The sequence below is a fragment of the Puma concolor genome, chromosome C2 (genome assembly GCF_028749965.1).
Source record: "Puma concolor isolate L17-30 chromosome C2, mPumCon1.1.hap2, whole genome shotgun sequence".
Taxonomy (NCBI): domain Eukaryota; kingdom Metazoa; phylum Chordata; class Mammalia; order Carnivora; family Felidae; genus Puma; species Puma concolor.
Window position 1 is genome coordinate 25,430,828 of NC_141675.1, and position 23,344 is coordinate 25,454,171.

Genomic DNA, 23,344 nt, shown 5'->3' on the forward strand with positions numbered 1-23,344 from the left:
GTTGACGTGGTGCGGTCGCAGCCCTCACAGTGGCCTTTCTCCCCCAGGGTGTCGAGGTGCAGACAGACTACGTGCCCCTGCTGAACTCCCTGGCGGCCTATGGCTGGCAGCTCACCTGTGTGCTACCTACTCCCGTTGTCAAGACAACCAGGTAACAATAATAGTCATCGTTGTTGTTGTTCTTATCATTATTCAACACTTCCTCTGTGCTGCACACTGCTCCCAGTAAGTGCTTCATGCACATAATTTATCTAATCCTGTGACAAGTCTGTGAGGCTAGTGGGGTCACTCCGATTCTCTGGCTAGGAAGTGACAGAACCAGGATTTCAGATTCTTAACCACCACCCCCACAGAGCGCTCCCCGGCACCCCTCTTCCCACATGGGGAGCCTTGGTCAGTGAATCATTACTGCCAGGCATGTCAAAGATGAGCCCCCGGGTTGAGGGGCCCCAGGGCTTTGAGGTGCAAAAGAAATTGAGCCCCTACTGTGTGCCCTGTGCTGGCCTGGATAGGTGCCTTGCGCGTAAAATTTCATTTAGTCCTCAGAAAACTCCTAGAAGGTGGAATCCTTTTATTAAACCCATTTTATAGCTGAGGCAACGTGGCCAGGGAGGTTGAAGGGACTCAGCCAAGATCACAGCCCTGGGCCCTGGTCAGTAGTCCCACAAAGAGGAGGTAAAGACCTGCAGTCTTGCCCTTTGCTTGAGGCACTTCTTACAGTTTCACATTTATAGGGACACTTGTCCACCTGAGCTCAGCCCACCGTCCCCTCAGCTCATGGGCTGGTCCTGGTGTTACTAACCCTGAAAGGCCTTCCATCTGTATTTTGGGTGTATCTAAACTAATCCTCCTAACTATCCTGTGGGATTATAAGCATAGATAGGATTCCCATTTTGCAGATGAAGAAACTGAGGCTCAGAGAGGCTCTGTCACATACCTGAGGTCACACAGACAGTAAGTGGCAGAACCTGGGACTAGCACCTCAGTCTGCATAGTCAGGCACTTCTCCTAGGCCAGGCAGCCCCTTTGCTGACCTGTAGGGATGCCCCCTCCCGTGACCCTCAGTGTCCCACCTTCCCCGAGTCCTGCTACATGTTCACAGGGTGATGGCCAGCGTGAGGCAAGGCTGGCGATCTGGGGGGACAGCAGGGCGGTGTAGCCGCAGAGCCTAGACTGAGGGTGAGAATGATGGTGATGATCAGTGCCTTCCAGGGTCCCTCCCTGAACGCAACTGGGCTCTCATCATGTCCCCCTCCTGACACTGGGCTACAGTGGGGCACTGCACTCTGCGGGGGGCTAGTCTGCAGCACCTTTGGGCTCTGGGCCATTGGGAGCCTCCATGCTGCTTCATGGCCAAGACTCCTGTGGGTATGGGGTGATGCAGAGGGGTGGAAAGAACCCTGCATTTGTGGCCTGAAAACTTGAACCCGAGTCCTGAGCCTGCCACTTGGTAACTGTCCGTCTTGGTCAAGTCCCAGAGCTGCTCTGAATCAGTTTCCTTGTCCGTAAGAGGGAAGAATGCCTACCCCACCACCCATTCCAGAGGACAAGAGTCGTGATGAGAATGGGCTTGCGCGCAAAGCCCCAGCTCTCTAAACCCAGAGGGTGCTGACAGGTGTCTCTGTCTCCATGTCAGATCTCACACCTGCTCAGTCACCGCCCCCCCCCCCCAGTCCTCTACTTCCCTGTGCCCTACATGCCACTTCGCGGTGGAGTGGGGGGCACATGGAACCAGGCAGGTTTGAGCTTGAAGCCTCGCTGTGTGATCCCAAGCCCGCTCCTTAAATGAGCTTCTGTGTCCTGACTGTGAAGGCGATGGGCTTCCACTGCTTGGAGCTCTGTGGTGAGGCTTAAACGAGCCATGGTGTGTGAAACTACCCAGCCCAGCCCCAGCACAAAATACGTTCGTTTCCTCCCACCTTCCCCTCTGACATTCCACGCAGTGACGCTTGCCTCAGCAGAGAAGACACTTGCAAAGAGAGATTTAAGAAAGTGATCAGAAGATAGAGGCAGGGCTGAGAACAGTGACCTTCACAAACACGTCTGCCATCTTTGAAGGCAGCTGTGTGGGGTCTGAGAGGAACGCGCACTCACTGCGCCTTAAACAAGGGCGGCCCTCCTGAGCGCCCCTCACCTGAGCCTGCAGGAGCCGGGCTGCCTTGGCGAGGGCTGCCAGCCAGGGTGAATCGGGCGCATGGCCCTCCCCTCTGCTCAGCCAGGCTCTGTGCCTGCTGTTCGGTAAAGGCTGGCCGGCGGGCAGAGCTCACCACCCATCCCGGGCCAATCTGACCTCTCCATGGCTCATTACCAAAGACAGATTTGGAAGAGGCTTCCCACCTCTTGAGATTCACTGAAGACGCCAGTTTATCATCATTTGGCCAAGATGCCAGCTGTTATTCCACATCGAGGGAAGGAAGGGGAGTTTCCAGCAACGAAGCTGGTATGGCAGGGACACCCACAAAGCTTTTGTTGAGCCCCCAGCATAACCCTCTGGAAGCAAGAGGGGGATGGCCTGGGAGGGGGCTGCTGCTTGATTCCTGACCTCTCACTGTCTGGTGGCAGCTTTCCTTTCTGTGGGTGGTCAGCCTTGACAAAGTTAGGGACAGAAACATCTGTGAGGCTTGGGGTCCCCCCCCTACCGCCACCAGGTGTAACAACTCGTTCTCCACTCTGCATGTGTTACAGGGAGGGGAATGTATCCACCAAGCAGATTGTCTTTCTTCAGAGACCGTGTCTACCTCAGAAAATCAAGAAGAAGGAATCAAAGGTAAGTGACCTTGATTGCCTTCCCCAGTTTTCCTTAGCAGGGCTCCATCCTCAAGTGAATTTTCTATAGCAGTTGAGCAGGCAGTCAGCTCCAACTTCCAGGGGCTCTCAGAGGAACGCCTGAGCCCTGCGGCAAACTGAATCACACCCGAGGCTGCCAAAGCCGGACAGATGGGGACACTGGAGGGTCTTGTCCTGCGGTTGGGCTGGAGAGTAGGGTGGAACAGTTCTGCTGGACACTCATGTAGGCCAGATATTCCCAGTAAACTAAAAATAGGGGCATGAAGTCAGCTGCCATCTGACCAGGGGGCAGGATGGCTTGAGGTCATGCCCAGCTTCTCTGAATCTTCATCTCATTACAAGCTCTGGTCGCAGCCCGTTGGATCCGTCAGGACATCAGAAGTTTGGTGGTTTTGGCGGAGGGACCCTGCCAGGGCTCCTTCTTGGCGTGCCCCAACCCGAGGGCCTCTTAGTGGCAGCGGCTGGTGTGGACAGAGACCAGCCGCAGTCTGTGGCAGTGGACCCTCGGGCTAGGCTATCCAGGGGATGGCCAGGGGCCTTTCTCCCTCACTGGATGTCGCATGAACCGGCCTGGAAACAGCCATGCTGAGAGCCTGTGGCTGCTCTCAGAAATTCTCCCATGTTTCCAGAAGTCAAACCCAAGTCTTTCCCCTGTGTCAGACACTTCTGATGCTTCCCAGCCCCAGCCGGTGGGTGATTCTCCCGTGGGCGTTTCACCATTTACTCAGGAAGAGATGAGCGAGTCAGTGTGTCAAAGCCCAAGTCAGGTGTCACCCGAAGCCAGCTTGAGCCACCTTTGCTGGCCAAGGCAGCGCTGCCTGGCAGAGCCTGGTGGACCCGCCCCACTCCTCACGCTTGGCACCGTCCCGTGCTCCCCCCTGTTAGTTCCTCACGTCCTTTGGACACGGAGCCTGGACAGGAGCAACAAGCAACGGACAGATTGTAGCAGCCCCTCACCAGCCAGCAAACCCGGGGGGCGGGAGGGAGGGTCCTGGGAGGAACGCCAAGGAAACGGCGACCTGAAGCCAGATGGTGTAGAATGCAGAGGAAGGTCTCTGTCTCCGCTCCAAGATGCTAATGTGACAGGTGACAGCAGCCGAGGACCAGAAGGCAACCGCTGAAGCCACCATTAACCACCAGGAGCAGTCAGCCGCCGGCTGGAAGATGGATCTTCCCGGGACCACTGTCAGCTGCAGCTTTGCCCCAGGCTCCTGGGGACCGCGTGCATTCACAGTGACATCCAACAAAAGCACAGGCGAGGCCTCCATCAAACACCAAAACACGCCAGCTCTGCCCTTAAGAGAGGGAGGTGGTGCTGCATTTTCTGGATCCCAGAGGAGAGACGTGTGGTTTGATTTTGGTACAGAGGCTGTGGGGCTCACAGAGGGCGACAAGCAGGAGATTTTAGAGGTAGAGTTTTAAAGCTGCTGTAACAAGTGGAGCAGCTTCCGTCAGGAAAGTCCTGAGGATGGAGTCATCTAGTTCGTGATCAGGAGAAACTTGCGCCCCAATCAGCCGCAAACATCTGGGCAGCTGCTTTCTCTTTTGAAGGACTTATTTATCCCCTGCCCATTCATAGGGTTGGCTCACGTCCAGCGCTTGTTTTCTGTGTGACCTGGAGAGGTCGCCTCACGGGCAGAGAGCCCCAGCGAGGGGACTTTATAGCCTGATGGCTTGTCCCCCTTTCATCGTCCTGGCCAGTCTTCCCGCGGCTGACTCAGGTCGGCATCCTACTCCCACTGAGGTCTGGGTGCCCCCACGTTCATGGCAGTAACTCCATCGAGCCCTTGCAGGACTGATACTGTTGGCTGCCCTCTGCCTCTTGAAGCACCTTTTCTCTTGGCGCTGACCCCACACCATCCTGGTTTTCCACTAGGTGGTTCAAACCCAGCCCCATTTCTCTCTCACTCCCTAATCTCTTCCTTAGAAAATCTCACTCATTCCCCAGAGTGAAAAATCTGACTCCCCACCTCCGAGGTGATGACTCCTACACCTGCATTTTCAGGACTCGCTTCTGCCCGAAACCCAGCTCCACGTGCCCCGTCACTACTCAGCATCTCAGAGCCACCTGTGATCTGGCTATCCCCCTCCCCCTGTCTAGAACAAGGGCACCACCACTGTCCAGAGGCACCCACCCACCCAGGGCTCATCCTTGACTCCCCGTCTCCTTGTTGCCGTGGTCAAGCAGAAACTTGAATCCTCAAGACAGAAACTTGAATCCCTCCCCTTCTCTCCACATTCACAAGCCTCAACAACTCTAATCCTCTGGTAACAGGTCTCCCCTTGAACTATATTCTCCATCAGGAGCCAAAGTGATCCTTAAGAAAGAATATTGCAGGGGCGCCTGGGTGGCGCAGTCGGTTAAGCGTCCGACTTCAGCCAGGTCACGATCTCGCAGTCCGTGAGTTTGAGCCCCGCGTCAGGCTCTGGGCTGATGGCTCGGAGCCTGGAGCCTGTTTCTGATTCTATGTCTCCCTCTCTCTCTGCCCCTCCCCCGTTCATGCTCTGTCTCTCTCTGTCCCAAAAATAAATAAACGTTGAAAAAAAAAATTTAAAAAAAAAAAAAATATTGCAGGGCACCTGGGTGGCTCAGTCACTTGAGTGTCTGACTCTTGATTTTGGCTCAGGTCACGCTCTCACAGTCCTGAGCTCAAGCCTCTGCATCAGGCTCCACATTGACAGCACAGAGCCTGCTTGAGATTCTCTCTCTCCCTCTCTCTTTGCCCACCCCCTGCTTGCTCTCGCTCTTAATCAATCAATCAATCAATAAAAAGAAAAAAGCGTACTGAATCATGTCACCCCACTGCTTAAAGCTTTGTGTGAGTCTTAAGATAAAGGTGGAAATCTACAGTGAGATATCCACAGGACTGTGTGTGATCCGGCCCTTCTTAGCTCTTGTGCCATCACCCCCATTTTCTGCATTCCACCTACTGTGGCCTTCATGCTCTTCTGTGTCCCTTCCTGCCACAGGGCCTTTGCTTTGACTGTTACCTCTGCTTCAGATGCTCTCTTCCTTTGTAATACGTTGGGAATAACCACATTCCTGTCTTGCAGAACTCTTCTTTTGATCTAGAATTATTTGTGATCATTAGTTTATCCTCTGCTGATAAGAGTCAGACATTAACTCCATGAGAGCAAAGCCCTGTTTTCCTGACGTTTACATGCCCAGTACTTGGCTTTTAGTTGGTACTCGACAGATATTTGTTGAACCAATAAATGAGTAATGAAACGTCTGAGCCCAGGACATTCTTATTACGTATGGGTTGAAATCGAAGAAAAGGGACCATAAGGTTGGCACAGCAAGGACACAGCATATTGAGTCCTCTTTTAATCAGCAAAGTGGAGGAAATTCTCCAATCAGGACTTTTTCGGCATTTGGAAGAAGCCTCTTTGTGTGTGTGTGTGAGTGTGGCTCTCAAAGCAAATAATTAAACTCCTTCCAAGGTAATAGGTGATTTCTGCCACACCAGAAGTCTTCCTTCCAGCTAACGCTCCTTGAAGTGGAGGCAGATAACGGACAGTTTTTAAAATGTGCGAATTAAATCCATTAGCCCTTGCCACTCGGAGCTCTGGACACACACTGCTATAAAGTGAGGGATTTTTTTCTCTTCTGCAGTTATCGCTGACACGGACGGCTCATTGGATCCTTCTTGGTATGGGCACCAGTGGGCGGCACACCCGAGTGCCACAGACACACTGGCTTGGGAAGCCTGCTTAACTTGTTCAGAGGCTCTGCCGATACTGCTCGAGATAAGGAGTCCGTCCTCCCGGCTGGGCCGCCTGCCTTTAAGCATCTGAATGTTACACACCTCCCCTCAGATCTGCAACCCATAAAGCTGTCACTGTCCCACGGGTGGCCTTTTTGAGCCTTGGGATCTGGAACAACAGTTGTTTGTTAAAGCCCAAGATTATCCTCAGCTTAAAGGAGGAGGAGAAGCCCAGGTTAGGAAGGGAGCCCGGTGAAGATGGGAGGGAGACAAGAAACCCCTCCATGGGGGACAGAGCTGGGGGCTGTGTTTCTCTTTAGCTCAGTGCTTCTCACACTGTGGCCCGTGGACTAGCAGTATCAGCCTTACCTGGGAGTTTGTTAAAAATGCAAAATTTCCTGGGAATGCAAGCTGGTGCAGCCACTCTGGAAAACAGTATGGAGGTTCCTCAAAAAACTAAAAACAGAACTACCCTACGACCCAGCAATTGCACTACTAGGCATTTATCCATGGGATACAGGTGTGCTGTTTCGAAGGGACACATGCACCCCCATGTTTATAGCAGCACAATCAACAATAGCCAAAGTATGGAAAGAGCCTAAATGTCCATCGAGGGATGAATGGATAAAGAAGATGTGGTATATATACACAATGGAGTGTTACTCGGCAATCAAAAAGAATGAAATCTTTTGCAGATGCAGATGCAGATGGAAATGGAGGGTATGATGCTAAGCGAAATTAGTCAAAGAAAGACAAATATCATATGACTTCACTCATATGAGGACTTTAAGAGACAAAACAGATGAACATAAGGGAAGGGAAACAAAAATAATATAAAAACAGGGAGGGGGACAAACCAGAAGAGATTCATAAATATGGAGAACAAACTGAGGGTTATGGGAGGGGTTGTGGGAGGGAGGATGGGCTGAATGGGTAAGGGGCATTAAGGAATCGACTCCTGAAATCATTGCTTCACTATATGCTAACTAATTTGGATGTACATTTTAAAAAATAAAACAAGTTAGAAAAAAAATGCAAAATTTCCCTCCTCTCTCCAGGTTGCACACGCTGGATGGGGTGAGTGATGGGTTTCAGGAGCCCTCCAGATGATTCTGACGTGTGCTCAAGTCTGAGGGCCGATGTCTTAGGGGAGTAGTTTAGGGTCCTTTCTTGGCTCACCTGTGGACTGCCATTCAATTTTTATCATTATTGATTTTTTTAAAAATAGGCCTGTCAGGGAGGCTTCAGTGTAGATCTTTTTTTAAGTAAGTCAAAACAAAGTATCTTTAATGGCAGTTAAATCTGACTTCCATTAGCTAACCACTCGGCCTAATGAGTCAAGTGCCTGACCCAGCAGGTGCATCTTAACATTGTACTGTCTGAAAGCTGAGGCCCTTACGTGTCGGGCTAACCATTCCAAAGGTGCATGTCCTCTCCCTTTGTTTCCTCTCCTCCCTGGCCTCTACAGCAAGAGCCTAAAGCCTCTCGTCTGCCAAGAATGAGAAGCTGGAAGGGTAGTGTGGATGGAGCCAGAGACACCTGCATTTGAATTCCAGCTCTGCTCTTTTCTAGCTGTGTGACCTTGGGCAAGTTGCTCCACCTCTCTGAACCTCTGTGTGCTCATCTATACAACAGTGCTAACAGGACACTGTCCCACAAAGGACAGAAGAACAAGGGAAGAGTTGAGTCAGGACCTCCTCGGGACTTGTCTGCAGCACCCGTGACAGATGTGGAGGGGTGCCCCCCCCCAGGAGCTTGGGGAACAAGTGACATCACCACAGCCCATCTGGGGACACAGAAAACAGTGTAGTCCTAGAAGGCATTTGGCTTGACAGATTTCCCTGTGATGACCAAGAAGGACAGAAAACGGCTGGGAGAGTTCTCGCCAGCTCAATGCCAGCAGCCCCGGCTGGTTCCCGGCGAAAGCGGCCGGTGTTCTCCTGGTGGATTATAGCAAATCAACAAAATGTGATCTACAGGAAACTAGATGTGGCTGGACTTCCAGAAGAGGCATGGAAGTTCTGTTTAGTTACCAAGAGCAGCGCTGAGAGAATAGCTGGGTTTGCGTTAGAAGACAAGAGTCGAGGCTAGAATGTGGCACAGGTAGAATCATCCAGGGTTGTGCACTGCTCAGCTGCAGAGGGGGCTCTTGGCATCCACTACAGCGAGGATGGGCCCCCGAGGTGCAGCACAGCCCCGGGGCGGGGGGGGGGGGGGAGAGGGGGAGAGGCGGGGCAGACACCTATTTCAGAGATGAGGAATTTGAGATTTGGAGGGATCAATAACTTGCCCAAGGACAGATGGCTCGTGAGCGCCAGAACTGACTGACATGTGACGGGAGGTCTGGGCCACCATGCTATCATGCTTTGACGTTTTAGCATTTAGAACCTTTCACCGGAAGTAATCTCACCACTTTATTGGCAAAAGTGAAGCTTCCTCCGACTTGCCTGATAGCTGGCTTCCTCTCCAAGTACTGTATACAGGCAGGCTTACCTGGCCTGTTTCTAAAAACATGCAAAATGCAGGGGCGCCTGGGTGGCTCAGTCGGTTGAGCAGCCGACTTCGGCTCAGGTCATGATCTCATGGTCCGTGAGTCCGAGCCCCACGTCGGGCTCTGTGCTGACAGCTCAGAGCCTGGAGCCTGTTTCAGATTCTGTGTCTCCCTCTCTCTGACCCTCCTCCGTTCATGCTCTGTCTCAAAAAAATAAAGTAAACGTTAAAAAAAAATTTTTTTTAAACATGCAAAATGCAGATAATAATTTGGGGACATTGATTTTTTTAAAAAGGCTCTTCTGTTTTGATTGGAAATAAAACATAGCAGCAGCTGCCCGTGACAAGGCAGCAGTTATGAACCACGATGGTGCTGTGCCCACGAGCCTCGGAGGTTGCTGTTGGGGGCGGCAGCAGTGGTCCTCAGGTCCGGAGTCAGCATCCTGCCCTGGTGGGTATGAGGTTTGAGATGTCTGCGGGCTTGGCAAACGGGGGCTTGGCTCCCGGGCCAAATGCGGCCCATCACCTGTTTTTGTAGATAAAGTTTTATCGGAATACAGTCGCACACATTCGTGACATATTAGCTATGACTGCTTTTACGATACAGCAGTGGAGCCAAATGGTTACAACAGAGACCATATGGCCTGCGGAGCCTAGAATATTTATTATCTGCCTTTTCCAGAAAAAATCGCCAACGTTGTTTTTACAGAAAACCCAGTTGCCTGACGTTGACTTAGGTTAGAGCTACTGTCCCATTGTATAGATGAGAACGCTAGGCCACTGAGTGAGAAATCGGGCTGCTGAGTGGCGAAGAGACTCTTCAGGAAGTCTCACGCCACATCTTCCACATGACCCGTTCTTGTCCAGCTCTATTACTGACTGTGCGACCTTGTCCTCTCTAAGCCTCTGTTGACTTCCCTGCCCCATGGAGAAATGCTTTGCTGCAGGTCAGGCTCCCCAGGAAGCAGCCTTTGATAGATTTGGGTGGAGCAATTTTTAGGGGGGGTGCCCCGGGGAACACCTGTGGGGAAAGGAGGGCACAGGAGTGGGCAGGGGGAAAGACGGGCTACGATGCAGTCACAGCAGTGGCTTTATTAGCCAACCCCCGGGAGAGCCCTGGAACTGGGATGGCCTTTTGGAGTTGTTCTGAGTTGGGACAGGAGGGTGGGGCACACGGCACAGGGCCGGCCCCATGTTCTGTGCCCTTCTAATTCGGGAGATCTGGTGAGAGTGTGGGCCCAGTGCTTGGTAGCCCACAGCCTGCTCGGAAGGGAAGCAAGTAGCCAGCACCGTGGCTCATAGGAGGGGCAGGCCCCTGTGTCTTCTCCCATTTTGCTTCTCCAAATAATAGGATTTCAGGACCTCCTCTCCCAGAGCCAACTGAAAGACATACCCCCTCATCCCCAGAGTCCCCTGAAATCCACAACTAAGATACAGTGCATGGGGGCACCTGGGTGGCTCAGTCGGTTAAGTGTCTGACTCTTGATCTCGGCTCAGGTCATGCTCTCACAGTTCATGGGTCCAAGCCCCTCATCAGGCTCTGTGCTGACAGCACACACAGCCTGCTTGGGACTCTCTGTGCCTCCCTCTTTCTGCCCCTCCCTGTGTACATGCTTGCTCTCTCTGACTCTCTCTGTCAAAGATAAGCAAATAAATAAACATTTAAAAATAAGTAAATGAAATACACTGCATGGAGGGCATCAAACAGGCTCTTATGGTGGGTGTGATGTGTGTGGACCATGATTCAAGTTTGCTGCTGGTAACGCTCTGCTCCAGGAGTGCTGGGAATCGTGTCTTGCTCAGACAAGAGCTTGCGCACGCAAGCAGACAGTCGGGTGAAGTGCTGGGTTCACAGAGACAACATTTATTTATCCCCATCCTCTCTGCGTTCTAGTTCCAGTGGCGATTCTCCCGAGAAGACATGCACAACAGGCAGATGAGGAAGTCCAAAGGCAAACTCAGCGCCAGAGACAAGCGACAAGCAGAAGAAAATGAGAAGAATTTAGAAGACCAGTTTTCCAAAGCCGGAGACGTGGGAAACTGTGTGCCGGGCCTGCATCAGGAGGACGAGGTGTCCGAGGAGCTGAAGGTCCCCGCCCAGGAGATCACAGAAGGAAAGCTCTGTGTGGAGGGTGGGGCTGTGCAAAACGGTCCTGCGGGTCATTGTGGGGCCCCGGAAGGGGGCTGCGCTGAGCAGTCCCATCCCAGAGAGGATGCCAGGGAGGGAGGCGCCCAGGAAGTGGCCGCAGAGCCCGAGACAGCGGGGGACAACTGAGTCCTGAACGGTTGGTGTTGCACGCCTGATGCGCTGGCAAAGCGGAGGTACCGTGCCGGCATCTGGGTGGGGGGCTGGTTTGCCCCAGCGTCACGTGTTACCCTTTGGCTTGGCTTGACCTCTTCCCGTGAGCTCACCGGGCCCTCTGAGGGCCGGGTCCCTGACAGTTTTGGTCTCTGCACATCCACTAGAAATGTGTCGTAATGCCCCAGTGTTAGAACGCAAGAGGTCAGGTTATTTCTTCATCTGTTTCCCAGTCCCATGGGAAGGAGTGGCCCATCCAGTGCCTGTGTCCACCCCCCCCCACCCCACCACTGCCAGGTCCCCCAGGGAGCATTCGAGTCAGGTCCATCCATGGACCTCCCTGGCTACAAACCAAGACTGTTCATTCCCACACCCTGCCGGGGGTGCATTTTACGTCCGCTGCTGCTCTCTGCAGCTCTTTGGTGATGTAACAACCCCCGGAGCCCATCAGGTGCCCTCCTTCATCTAAGCCCCACACGCCCTGCTGCTTTGACAAGGAAAATGACAGTAGGGAGGGGAGGTGCCCCACCTCCTGGCTTTTCTTGAAGTATTCCCATAGATACTGGTAATTTGAAAATGAAGAGGTAATTCTGTGTGTACACCTGATCTTGCAGAGTTTCCAAGAAGGTATTCTGTATTAGTATAAATGCCAAAAAATTTTTTAAAGAATTTGTACTCAGCACATTATCTGAACACACGTTCCTTCTTCCATTTCAGGGCAACCCGACTGGTTGGGAGCTCTTGTTATGTGCTATTTTAATCAGTGTATCATTGGCCAAGTTGTTTCCATGTATGCTATCATGTGTTTATATTGTCCAGAAAGTATTGTTAAGGCTTTAAGTAGTTGCAACTGGTGAACCGTGGAGAGAGAATGCCGATTGTCTTGACCCAAACAACAGCCTTTCTCTTCTCTTTCTTGTTTAGTTACTTAAAGCAATAAATCATCTATGAGTTTAGTGCATTGTGAGCATTGAATATTGTGTCACAGTGAAAAGCCTGTCTAGCCTCATGTCCAAAGGACTCGACTCCACAGTCCCCATTCATTCTTTATATAAGTTTCTGACTCCTGGCAGCATGATGATTTTGGAGAAGAAAATGAAGCTCCTGTAGAAAACAGCAGAGCCAGCTAAACACGCTGTGCTTTCCTGTCATTTGTAGAAGGAAGATGGAAAGTGGGATTCAGGTGTCACCAGGTGAGGCAGGGCACAGCCGCTCCCCATTGCCCGGGGTGGTGGAAACAACTTTTAAAACAAACAAAAAGCCCTACCTCGGTTTCTATGCATGTTTCCAGACTTTTAAGTAAATTATTTCATGAAGCAAGTCTCTTCCCTGTTTGCAAGTTTGCTGAAATACACGTTTATACTATATTTTGTAGGGCAGAATTGAAAACCCTGTACAGCCACATTGTACATTTGTTTTCCTCTTTTTTTTTATAAAGTTTATTTATTTTCAGAGACAGAGACAGCGTGAGTTGGGGAGGGGCAGAGAGAGAGAGGGAGAGAGAGGGAATCCCAAGCAGGCTCCGCACCACCAGCTCAGAGCCCGACACAGGACTCAAACCCACGAAACTGTGAGGTTGTGACCTGAGCTGAAACCAAGAGTCGGACGCTTAACCAGCTGAGCCACCCAGGTGCCCCAGTTGTTTTCCTCTTGGTTTTTGAACAAACTTCCACCACCGAGGCCCAGAGCTTCCTTAAAAAGGTTGAAGGCTCTGTTCAAAGAGAAGGCAACTGCTTAAAAATGACATTTTCTGCAGTTATACCCAAGAACATCTATACAGCATTGATATTAAAAATTATCTCTTGGCTTATATCTTCGAGGGTCACGGCTTTTTAAAAATGCAGTAGTTCGCAGAGCCTGGGACAAAAACGATGCCCATCTCTCACAACTTTGGGAGGCGTTTGGTCCCAGCATGCACCCCTTCAGGTGGATGCCTGTATCACTCGGCAGTAGGTACGTTTTTCAATAATTAAATGACATGTATGTTGGCTGCATGTGTTATGGGAAAACAATTGAAGGTGACTGTAGCTAATTTGAATTCCTCAGGGGGTTTGACCCTAGCGCCAGGCTAACAAGTAATTCCTGAATGTCTTGTCTTTTCCGGCTTTTGCCCGCTCGTGCTGACACCCGGCAAAATATTAGTCTACCTGAGACAGTTCTCATCCTGGCTGACTGGGGAGCTTTAAAAATTCTTGATACCTGGGTCCCACTCGAGACTGGAGTGGCTGCTCCAGGGAGTGGCCTGGGTCCCGAGTTTGTAACCCCGCTGTGGATTCCACGGTGCAACCAAGGGTGAGAGTCGCTGGCCACAGGATTGCTGTGAGCTGAATCACAGCTTGTTCCTTGTGAAATGAAATGCTTTTTACGAAAAGTAAATAACCAACACCCTGACACTCCACCCCGACATCCTCCATGTGTCTTTCAAGCAGCGGGATTCCCAAAGGAAACGTTACTCTCCTATGATTGCCGATAGGGTGAAAGTCCATTGTTGGCCCGGACGGGGCCTCATGACCAGGAAAGCCGCAGAGGCTTGTAGGAGGCTTGTGCACATGGCAGTCAGTCTTTGCATCTGTCACAGCAGGTCTGGAAGGAACGGGGAGTTCTGGGGGTGATCAGGTGACTTACGTGGGGGCCTAAGTGACTTCGATGGCCCTGCTGCCACCACCATCCAGCTCGATGGGACATTCCAGAGAGTCAGAGGCACCACGAGAAGGGGAGGCCAAGTCTGGCCTCATGGGAAGGACTGGGACTCTGCCGTGGAGGGTTCTTTGTTCATTCTTCGGCCCAGTTGGTTTGCCTGTGGAAAGAGGTTTTTGGAAGGGGAAAAAAAAAAAAAAAAAAACCTCTCCCAGGAACAAATGAGAAGTTCTTCTGAAGCTGTGTCTGAAATTCTGAGTCTTAGGCCAGGAGGGTATTTTTCTTTTCTTTTTTTTTTAATTTTTTTTTTAATGTTTATTTGTGCGTGAGAGAGAGAGAGAGAGAGAGAGAGTGAGGAAGGGGGAGAGAAACAGGGAGACACAGAATCCGAAGCAGGCTCCAGGCTCTGAGCTGTCAACACAGAGCACGATGCGGGGCTCGAACTCACAAACTGTGAGATCACGACCTGAGCCGAAGTCCAGGAGGGTATTTTTCAAGACCTCTTCTTCACCTCCAGAGGTTCAGGGGAGGGTCGTGGGTGGGGAGGAGTGCCATTCAGGTGTGGTGCTCTCAAGTGCACATGGCCACAAGGTCAAAGAATTGACACATGGAGAGCCTAAGGACACCCATGTTAATGAAGCAGTGAGCCTGTTCGACATCGGGCTCCCCTTGGTGGAAAAGCCCAGCTGGGCTTTGGAATCGGCTGGTTAGGATGCTAACCTACACACGTAATCTCCAGGTAATTTCTCCACATCTCCAAGCACCAGTGTCCCCACGTGTGAAATGGGGCTGACCCCCACCCCGTTAGATTTTTGTATGCAGACGACGTGTGCAAAGTGCTTGGTGTGGTTGTCAGTGAATCCTAATGCCGGCCGGTAACAAGGTGGCAGAAGCTGTCAATGCCCAGCCGGTGCCCACAGACTCCCGTACTTCCAGCCTCTCTGCACTCCGGGCCATGTGACTGGGTTCTGGCCAACAGGACATGAGCAGATGTGATGCAGGCCACTTCTGGGCCTGACCTTTACAAAGCCCCTCACGTCACCTCTGCCCTCCCAACACCCTTGGCTTAGTTGAAGATGGACCATGACGTGAGAGTACATCAAAATGAGCTATGCTAGGGGTGCCTGGGTGGCTCAGTTGAGCGTTCGACTTTGGCTCAGGTCGTGATCTCACAGCCCGTAAGTTCGAGCCCCACAACGGGCTCTATGCTGACAGTAAGAGCCTGCAGCCTGCTTCAGACTCTGTGTCTCCCTTTCTCTCTGCCCCTCCCCTACTCCTGCTCTGTCCCTCTCCTTCAAAAATAAACATTTAAAAAAATGAGCTATGCTAAACCACTGACAATGCAAGTTTTATCTGTTACAGAAGCATAGCATAGCCCATCCTGACAGAAATACTCTAATAACATTTTTCAAAGTCTTCACGTATTTGTTAGTGGTTTGTAAGTAACAATACGGTCAGCACGGTCCAGTCCTTGTCTGAATGTTTTCAAATCTCCAAGCTGATCATACTTCACTTAAGCTGTGCTTGATGGGACCAGCTTCAAGAAAACACTAGGACGAGACGTTCTAATTCACTTCTTACGAAGCACATTTTATCAGTTCTCCAAACATATTAATCATGGCCGGTTTTAAGCCACAAGACATGTTTCAGGAAGAGCTCTCGGGTGGCGCAGTGCTTATCAGGAGGTTCACGTTCACCCAAAACTCCTCACTCAGGCAACACGCTGCGGGCGGGCGGGGCCTGGCTGACCCCGGGAGCCCCCGTGGGGCAGCACAGTCTGGGTGGGCCCCGAGTGGGCCCAGAGCGGCAGCTGGGAATGAAGGCTCAGGAAAGGGTTGGTGGGAGGCGGCAGGAGAAAGGACGGGGGCCGTAGGCGGCAGCCTCGCGGTGGCTCGGTGCCGACTCCCCAGCCGTGCCAGCGGGTCGGGTCTCCCACGGGTCCCGCCGAAAGTGCTGGAGCTGACTGCGTGGGCGGGGCCGGCTGCGCCTCGGGTGATGAGCGCTCTGCCGGCTCCGCGACCTGCCCAAATGAGCTCGGGAGAGTCTGGTTTTCCCGTACCTGGTCCCCAGGGTCTGGAACAGGGAAGCACGTGGACGTGAGATCTAAGGACAGGACCCAACAAGTCTTTGGCTGGGATTTCTGAGGTGACGGTTGCCAGGGAAGGAAGCAAAGCCAATGTTTACCACAGGTTCCTGTTGATAGAGATCATCTCTGTGGCCAGACTAAGAAAGCTCACTCCGGGTTGTCGAGAGCTGCTCTCTGAACCTGCCAGGTGCTCGCTTCCCTAGCCGCTGCGACACAGTGGAGTGTGGCATCTCCCTGCCGAGGCGGCCCGGCCGTGGCAGACCTGTGGGTGCATTTCTTTTTCTTTTTCTTTTTTTTTTTTTTTAGGGTTTATTCATTTTTTAGAGACAGAGCATGGGTGGGGAGGGGTAGAGAGAGAGGGAGACACAGAATCCGAAGCAGGCACCAGGCTCTGAGCTGTCAGCAGAGAGCCTGATGTGGGGCTCGAACCCACGAACTGTGAGATCATGACCTGAGCTAAAGTCAGACGCTCAGCCGACTGAGCCACCCAGGCGCCCCCCTGTGGGTGCATTTCTACTGCACGAGGGATCATTCTCCACACACACAGGTAGTTGTTGTTTTTCATGTTTACTTATTTTTGAGAGAGAGAGAGACAATGAGCGAGCGGGTAGGGGCAGAGGGAGAGGGGGACAGAGGACCCCAAGTGGGCTCTGCGCCAACAGCAGGGAGCGGGAGGTGGGGCCCAAGCTTGATAACCGAGAGATCGTGACCGGGGCAGACGTCAGACATTTAACCCACCGCGCCCCCAAGGCGCCCCCACGAATGCGGTTTTAAGGCCCACACCACAGTGCTAGGTGCTGGGAAGAGAGCAGTGACCGAGACCGACCCCCATCCCGGCTCCTTCGGGGCTTACACACACGCTAGGTTCCCGCACCGGCAGCCGTAGCTGTGGGGAGTGGCGTGGACAAGGGCGGGATGCCGCAAAGGCACCCACCGACAGGGAGAGGTCACCGTTTACGGAAGGCTTCGCCGAAGGATAAGCAGGCAGGTGAGCAGTCCACAGGGTGGCAGTGTGCCTCGCAGCTCAGGGCGCGGACTGGAGCCCCGCTGCCCCGCTACAACCCGGACTCTGCGGCCTACCAGCTGGGTGGCCTTGGGCAAGTCACTTAACCCGCCTGTGCCCCGGCTGCCTCATCTGTAAAAGGGAGGTAGAGGCCGTAGCGAGAATGAAGTGAGTATATGCAAAGTGCTTAGAGAGCGTCTGGCACAAGGGAAGTGCTATATACAAACGTTAGCAACGAGGAAGCAAGACTGAACAGGAAGAATGTGAGAGCAGGCTCTGAAGGAAGCAGCTTATGTTCACGTAACTGAAAGAAATCCAAGCAGGTTCGCAGAGAGTGTGTGTGTGTAGGGGTGGGGAGTAGCAACCATGAGATTCGAGACAGAGATGGATGGGCAGGGCCTGAGGCAGCTGAGCCTCGGGAACCCTGGTAACGATTCTCGTCCTCGCAGTAGGAGTCATGGGGGGCCGTTGATCAGTTTTAAACAGGGAGATGACGTCAAATTTGCATGTTTAAAAGATCTCTCTGGCTGCTGAAGGAGAAAGGTGTGCAGGGGGCCCAGAGAGGATGCAGAGGGGGGCTGGTGCATTAGTGCAGGTGGGAGTGTGGGTGGTTTGCACCTCAGTGGAGAGCGAGAGGAAGGGTCAGCTTTGAGAGTGATTTAGGAGCAAAAATCGACTGGATTCTGCACTGACCGGTGAGGGAGGTATGGAAGCTACCAGCCCTACCAGAAACCGATGAGGACTGTCCTTATTGAAAGTATTTCCTCGGAATAGGGGTGTCTGGGGTGGCTCAGTTAAGCACCTGACTCTTGATTTTGGCTCAGGTTATGATCTCACAGCTGGTGTGTTCAAGCCCCGCATCAGGCTCCACGCTGACATGGCGGAACCTGCTTGGGATTCTCTCTCTCTCTCTCTCTCCCTCACTCTCTGCCCTCCTCTGCCCATTCTCGCTCAAAATAAATATTAAAAAAATAAAATGAAATAAAAGTATTTCCTCGGAATAACAAATACTGCAGTGATACTGCCATCGTTCAAAACTTTTCTAGAAACCTTCTGGTGGATTAGTTTTCAGGATTTGAATGACTAACTCAACATGATTCTACAAAGTCACTAAAACATGAGTCTGGATACTTCCCTTAAGACCCAAAGAATAGGTCTTTAATTTCTGGAGGGAGGAAGCTGTTGACAAACAGAAGCAGCTGGTGGGGAGGAACCATGGGTAAGTCGTAGGTTGTAGAACGGGACCTATTTGTCTTGGGTCAGAAGGACGGAGCCTAAAACAATTTTTAATGGCAGTGCTACAATTATAGCCAAGGCTGTCCACTGTGGGGACTGTGTCTTCGAAATGGAGTAAAAGGACTCATTCAATCCAGAGACGTTTTGAAAACATGGATCCCACGTTGGTTGACCGGTAAGAGGAAGCAAGCTTTCCTCGCTGTAACTAACACAATCTTTAGTAATCAATACTTCTGTATTTAAACGTGTCGCTCACTAGACATAAAGTTCAGTATGGCTTTGGATTTTCTGCTGCCTCTAAATAATATGAAGGTTTAATGAAGGTAAGAAATAGATTTCACTTATCAGGTTGAGCATTAAAATGCTTCCTGTAATGAACCTCTGTTTGTGAATCCTGGGTACCTCTTCTCTTGTTGATTCTTCAGCAAAGAGAACAAGAAAATCATCTGAGAAGGAAGGACAACCGGCAAGCTTGTCAGGGCCTGGATCCCGAAATGCCTAAGTTGCTAACTGTTGAGAAAACTCTTCTTTTCACGAAGCCAGGGAGCTATCAATTCAGCCGCTGTCTCAGTCCAGCCCACCTTAAGCCCCAACAGGCAAATGTTGTCAGTTTTCTTTCTTATTAATGGTGAATCCACCATTCCTCCTGAGCCCCAACTCCAGAATTTAATCAGTACCACAGTGCAGAAGTCCTCTATATCAAACCAAACTTTTCCCTTGCTTCGGTCCAAGGCAGTTTCTTCTTATTCTGTCGACACTGGAGATGCAAACAACAGTAATTGCGACAATGAATCAAGTATTTGAAGACAGTTAACACCCTCCTTCGTCATCTCTCATCAGAATGGCCAACCTCCGCTCCACTCCATCTCTAAGGCCCGTTTTTTTCCATCAGGAAAATTGCAGAATGATCATGCTAAAAAGGATTCTAGGTTGTGTAGTCCTACCCACTTGACAGATCAGGAGAGCAGGTCACGGACATAGTGAGTCGCGCAGGAAGCTGTACAACAGGGATGACTTAGGTCTCTCGATGCCTGGCACCCTGTTCTCTCCACCCTACTACACAGCCAACTAAACTTGTTCCATTCTTTCTTTCTTCTCTCTAGGTGCCTATAGTCCCTAAGGACAGACAGGCTTGGTTGGTTTTTTTAAAAATCTCACTAAAATGGAATGGAGTGTTCTGGTTAAATGAGTCTCTCTTTAAAAAAAAAAAATGGGAGGCAAGTCTACCCTGTTAATGAGTGGGGAGGATTTTGGAACAAGGTCAGGGCCGAGTCTGTGGAGAGGAAGGGGACTAAGTCTCATAAGTCACGCATTGTCACTGTCAGCCATGTGAGCTTGGGCAAGCCATCCAACCACTCCGTCTCATTTCCCTTACTGGTAAAATGGAACAGCATCTTCACCCTGATCATCCTGCCTACTTCACACAGACACTGTGGCTAATTCAATGAGCTAAAACGAATGTCTTGTCAAATGCCAAGTGCTCCTGTAGTATTCATTTGATAATAGAACTCTAGTCAAAATCTAGACCACCAGTGAATTCAGGTGAACTCCAGAGTTACTATTTCCCATCCCTTTTCCTTTATTACTTTATCTGTAAAAATGAACCTCTATGGCTACATGTAAGACCTTTGTGTTTAAATAATCTCGTGGTTGGGGGAAAAAAAAGGAGGTAAAGAAAACACAGAATATACTAAGAAGCTATAATAATTAGAACAGTGTTGAATCAGAGCAGGAACAAATAAATAGACCTATGGAACGGAGTGTCTAGGGGAAAAAAAATCCATCTGTAGGTGGGAGTTTCATATGTGATAAAGAAGGCACTTCAAACCACTGGGGGAAAGTGTGGAATATTTGATAAATGGTGATGGGCAACTGGAGAGCCATATGAAAAAGTCAGATCCTTATCCCCCATCAAGCACAAAAATTAATCTCCAATAGATTAAAGACCTGCCAAAGTATCAGAAGAAAGTATATCCATAAAAGCCAAGGGAAAATATGTGATTATATATAAATTTAAAACTCTGGTGTAAGTTATAACAAACAATTCAGGGACAAATAATACATTGGGGGAAATATTTGCAATGTATATACAGACAAAAGATTAGCATGCATTCTATTTTATAAAGAGTTACAAATCCATAAGATATCAAAGTGGACATAAAATGCAAACACACCATTCTAAAAAAAAAATGGCTAAAACATTTTTGGAAAAAATGCTAGGGAGCAATCAGGAAATTAATTTTTTAATTAATGTGACTAGGAAACACACTTTAAAGACTTAAACAACCTAGCGTCAGAGAAATGGGTGCTTTCATACTCCATTAGAATATAAATCGATTGTGCATTTTACAGGGCCATTTGGCAATACCAGCCAATTTTTGATCCAGAAATGATCCAGAAATGACAGGATACATGCACAAGAATTGCACAAACAAGTCTGTTTCCTGCAGTACTGTTTGTAATGGGCCCAAACTGGGAACAGTGTAGATGTCCATCATAGAGATGTAATTACGTACATGATGGCATGCATCTACAGCTGGGAGTAGGCAAGAAGAGTAAATTCATAAGTGCACGTACCTGTCTGTGTGTCCAAGGTTAATACACTGCAAAAGGTCTAATACCTAGCAAGCTCTTTATATAGAAGTTCATGCTAGGCCAGGGAGTGGGATGGGAGAGAAGAAAACGTTGGCATTTTGATGCACATGCTTTCATATTATTTGATTTTTTATAATCATATTCATCAGGTAATTAAGAACAAAGGAATAGACAAAATCTTGGGACATGGAGATGACACGGAGGTCAGGTTTATGGGCTCCTGCAGGGGCAGGGGCAGGGGTAGGGGCAGGGATAGGGGCAGGGGCAGGGGCAGGGGCAGGGATGGGGGATGGTGGGGACGGGACGGGGGGTAGTTAAGAACCCAGAACAGACAGGATGGAGACAGCTGCTTAGTAACGAGGAAGTCAGGACTCCTGAACACAAATACTTTTCAATGCACGCCTTGAGTGGATGGTGGGTCAGAAGGTATCTTCGTATGTCATCACCACGCCTGCTGCCGAGGCACATATTAGGAAAGAAGAATATTAAAGACAAGACATCCCACTACTTCTCGAAGATGAGAATGGTATAATTCTTGGAGTTTCATTTAAAATAAAATGAAATAACAGTGCTCAGGTTAAATTATCAGCATACGATCATCCGCAGTACCCAGGAATGAAGGAAATTGCTGTTTTCCAATCAGAAAGAAAGAAAAAAAAAAAAACCTCTCCGACAGAGGTGCGTGATGCTGGGCGATCACTGGGCTTGTGCATACATATTGCTGCTCACACAGCATATGTGAACACACCTGCAGCAGCTCTGCGTCCTGTGTAACAGCTCTCCCAAGCACGGTCCCCAGAGTGTGGGCACAACCCTTCCCATAGCTCCACCCACACCTCCAGTGACCTGTCCAGCTAGCCACCTTCTATAGCTTCCCTTTTGATTGGCAACACTTGCAAATAAACCATTTTGCCCTCCAAAGCATTTCTACTTTCAGTTTTCCAAATACTTAACTTGCTCAGGATAACCTTATATTTTCCTATCTACAATCTCTAGCACAGTGACTGCACATACTAGGTGCTCAATAAATCACACTTAGTTAACTTCTCACCCTCCAGAAAAAGCTGTCACCTCACCATCCCAAGTGGTATCCCACTGAATGATTCTTTCATAGTTTTTCAGGCTGTTATTTCTCTCACCTTAAAAAAAACAAAACTAACTATGGCTTGGTTTATAGCACTGTACCAACCTAACTGTACTGTTGTTGACTTCTTAGCTTTGATAAATACACCATGGTTCTATAAGACGGTATTTGGGGAAGCTGGGTAAAAGGTATACGGGAACCCTTTGTAGCTCTTCTGTAAATCTAAAGTTATTTCAAAAGAAAAAGTTTTAAAACAAAACAAAATTTTGAAAAGGAGTAAAAAGAAAGGCGGTGGTGGGGTGAGTTCTATGGACTCTACTTGCCTTTCCTATCTTTTTTTTCCCCTTCATAGTAAAACTCTTTGAAACTATTATCTATCCTCATTCATTACAATTTCTTTCCTCCCAGTTGTGGAAAGGAAACCACTACAATAGGTTTTCCTTCTTCACATGTTTTTTTTTTTTCTTTTTTATTAAAAAAATTTTTTAACGTTTATTTATTTTTGAGAGACAGAGAGAGACAGAGCATGAGCGGGGAAGGGGCAGAGAGAGGGAGACACAGAATCCGAAACAGGCTCCAGGCTCTGAGCTGTCAACACAGAGCCCGACGCGAGGCTCGAACCCACAAAGTGGGGGATCGTGACCTGAGCCGAAGTCAGACGCTCAACCGACTGAGCCACCCAGGCACCCCCACGTTTTTTTTCTTAACATCCATCTTGTCAAGATCACCAGGGACCTTCCAGTTGCTAAATCAACGGTCGCTCGTCAGAACTCACCTTTCCCGTCCTACCGGCAACATGACACAGCTGGCCAGTCTGTCCTCCTTGAAACACTTTCTTCACGTCGTGTCCTGACGCCACACTGATCTCCTTTTCTTCCTTCACGTTTATTAGAGCACTGTTTGCAACTCCGAGAGCCATCAGAGATGCAAACATCAGCAACCCCCACAACTAACATAGCAGGGGCCACCCCAAAACAAGCTGAACAGCAAAAATCTGGCCACGATAGACACAATCAAACGTTCAAAAAGCGATGAGTTCATATTGATACTTTTAAAAATCTCACCGGTGACCAGTTTTGGAGGTTGCTAGGGCACCAACTCATATTAGACTAACTGATAAATACAGGGCAAGAATCAAGCATCCGTTCTGTCTTTCATAATTTTTACAATACGATTTTCAAAGTAGGGGCTACCGACCAGAACCAGGGCTCCAGGGAACATCTTTATCTCAGAGCTCCATGCCCATCTGCACACACCTACTGGTGAGGGACAGCAGACCATTTGGGAAAGACCAAGTATTTGATCCATTTCCTGGTAAGTGCTGGTGCTCATACCAACACTTCAAATTTGAGAAAGACTCCTACATCAGCTTCACCTCTCTCTGATATAGACTGTAGAAGGGTCTCATATCACTAAAAGC

General features: G+C 49.9%; 1 protein-coding gene across 3 annotated transcripts in view; it reads left to right on the forward strand.

Annotated features, from left to right (window-relative positions):
• The window catches only part of RFTN1 (raftlin, lipid raft linker 1), a 208,162-nt gene extending 195,923 nt beyond the window's left edge, over positions 1-12,239 (forward strand). For all 3 annotated transcript variants that reach the window (XM_086674239.1, XM_086674238.1, XM_086674237.1), the window contains exons 8-10: positions 48-151; positions 2,686-2,767; positions 10,879-12,239. In XM_086674239.1, coding sequence (XP_086530365.1) covers positions 48-151; positions 2,686-2,767; positions 10,879-11,259 — 567 coding nt within the window. In that variant the 3' untranslated portion in view covers positions 11,260-12,239. The remainder of the gene's footprint in view (positions 1-47; positions 152-2,685; positions 2,768-10,878) is intronic.
• The last annotated feature ends 11,105 nt before the right edge of the window (positions 12,240-23,344 follow it).